Source organism: Clytia hemisphaerica, unplaced genomic scaffold (assembly GCF_902728285.1).
Source record: "Clytia hemisphaerica strain Z4C2 unplaced genomic scaffold, Clytia hemisphaerica genome assembly, whole genome shotgun sequence".
In the NCBI taxonomy this organism is placed as follows: Eukaryota; Metazoa; Cnidaria; class Hydrozoa; order Leptothecata; family Clytiidae; genus Clytia; species Clytia hemisphaerica.
In genome coordinates, this window is record NW_027104489.1 from 857,509 (window position 1) to 859,728 (window position 2,220).

Here is a 2,220-nt window from a genome sequence, read left to right on the forward strand (position 1 = left end):
ATTTATTCATCAAATCAATCTTTATTTAGTCAACTTTGCTTTATTTTTGCATAATTAATTTATAAATTTTTGGTCTGTATTTTACACATCAAAGTGCATAAATTGCAGAGTCACTCTGAGACCTGCTATTCATTTCACAAGAGACACTTGAAGGGTGAACATCAAATTCAATAATTCAAATTCAAACTCAAAATATCATTTCACATTTCACAACATTCACACCCAGGCTAGCTGGTAAGTTTGCTTTTCAGTGTTTGCTTTTGTCTGCCATTTTTGCCTGGGTGCTTTCTTTTTGCTTAGTCATGCACTTGTAGGATTTAGGTCGGCCATCTTGGATTTTTATTTTCTACTTACATTTTTTCAACATAGACATACAAATTATACATATACTCTTAGATTTCATTTTTCAATTCAAATATTCAAATCAATCTTTGTACTGACATATAAATTTCAAATTAGACTTAGATTTCAGACTTATATTTTTCAAACTTATACTTTTCAGACTTAGAGACATTTTGTAAGACTTAGTCAAATTTTTCTCTTTTAGTTTGAACACATTCACATCAAGTGTTACGAACACAGCCTTCTTGTCACCCTTCATTGTTTCTGCCCCAACATTCAAACAGCAAGGGGTTCAATCACACCTCAATGCAAACACGACCGAAGGAGAGATTCGACTTCAACTCGTACTCAAAAACTGGTCGTAAAATATCAAAGCCAAAGGAGACCACACCTCCACTTCAAGCAACTTCAAATCAACCCAAGGAATTACTTCCACCTCAATCAACAGATTCACTTCCATCAATGTCGGATCCGCCCCTATTTGAAGGCGACCTACCACTTCCAACTGATGGCGATTCACCTCTCACCGAGATCATTCCACATCGGACCAGAGTGGACCCACCTCAACCAACTCCAATGGATGTCAAACCACGTGACACTCCACCAACTGATACAACAAATACAGGTACAAATGAACTTTTTCTTCTAATGGCGCAACTTCATGAGGATATCACAGATACCATTGATGACAATCCGGTCGATATGATACACCCTGAGAGGATGAAAGAATGCGTTACAAAGCTAGAAACATTGCGTACTGAATACAAAAACACTAATAGAAAGATCAAACTACAATTATCAAAGGATGATTATGAAAAATCATACTCCAAACCATTTACCATGCTGTGTTGTGATATCATTCAATATATTGGACGAGTTAACAAATTCTTCAAAGACAGTAGTGATGTAAACACTGAGATACAAACCAATGCAGACAAACAGAAATCAGATTTCATTGTAAGCGAAATTGATCGTTCTATAAACTTTCTCACTGCCTCGATGTTATGCTCTGTCAGTCTTATCAGCAATGTCGATTTAAAGCAACGCAAGACTCTTCTTGAAACACAAAGTAAAGAACTGAAGGAGATTTCCAATAAATTACAAGAACTTATTTACTTACGTCCACCGATGGACAAATACAATGAACTGAAATCATCATATTCCTCTCTGCAAGATAAAAAGGAGGAGTATGAAAAGAAACTTAACAACGAACTAAAGTCGAGAGAACTTGACAAACACGAAACTTTCAACAAGCGGCGACTGAACATCAAACTCAAATCGTTTAGTGGCTATGATTCTCAAATTGATATATACACCTTCATCGCAGAGTTCAAGAAACTGTATGAGGAATCAATGCAAGCTGAATTACTTAAGAACAATCATCTGGATGGTCAAGCATTATCACTCGTTCGAAACATCGATAACATCCAAGACATCTGGGGTCGACTTAAAAACGTATTCGGCGACCGGCAAGTTTTACTTCAACACAAGCTCCAATCGTTGTACAGTATTGAAACCAAATCTAAAGATCCAATGAAAACAATTGACTTTCTTTCAAAAGTAACCAATTCTATGAGAGATTTAATGCAACTTGCAGCCACTCATGATATTGAAAATGAACTTTACTACAGTAACGCCTTGAACCAAGTCAGTGAAAAACTTGGTGATCAACGAATGATGAGATGGCTTACTCTTACTTGTGAAGAACCAAAGAGCGGCAAGTACAAGTGGAAACAACTGATTGATTTTCTGGAGAAAGAGATGAAAGTTCACCAACAGAAAGCTGCCATCCAAAAATCAACAAACAACCTGACACTGAAAAAACCCAAAGGCGGAGGTGGTAAAAGGAGGTCGATCAACTTACAACACGTTTCCTGA

The 2,220-nt window shown here is 36.7% G+C and overlaps 1 protein-coding gene across 1 annotated transcript; it reads left to right on the forward strand.

Annotated features, from left to right (window-relative positions):
- Positions 1-2,220, forward strand: LOC136821568 (repetitive organellar protein-like). The gene is made up of 2 exons (XM_067077794.1): positions 1-234; positions 548-2,220. Exon 2 carries the CDS (start codon positions 649-651, stop codon positions 2,218-2,220), a length of 1,572 nt encoding a protein of 523 aa, XP_066933895.1. The 5' UTR covers positions 1-234; positions 548-648.

Excerpts from the sequence above, each read along its gene's own strand:
- LOC136821568 (XM_067077794.1), top strand. The coding sequence starts at position 649 with ATGCAAACACGACCGAAGGAGAGATTCGACTTCAACTCGTACTCAAAA.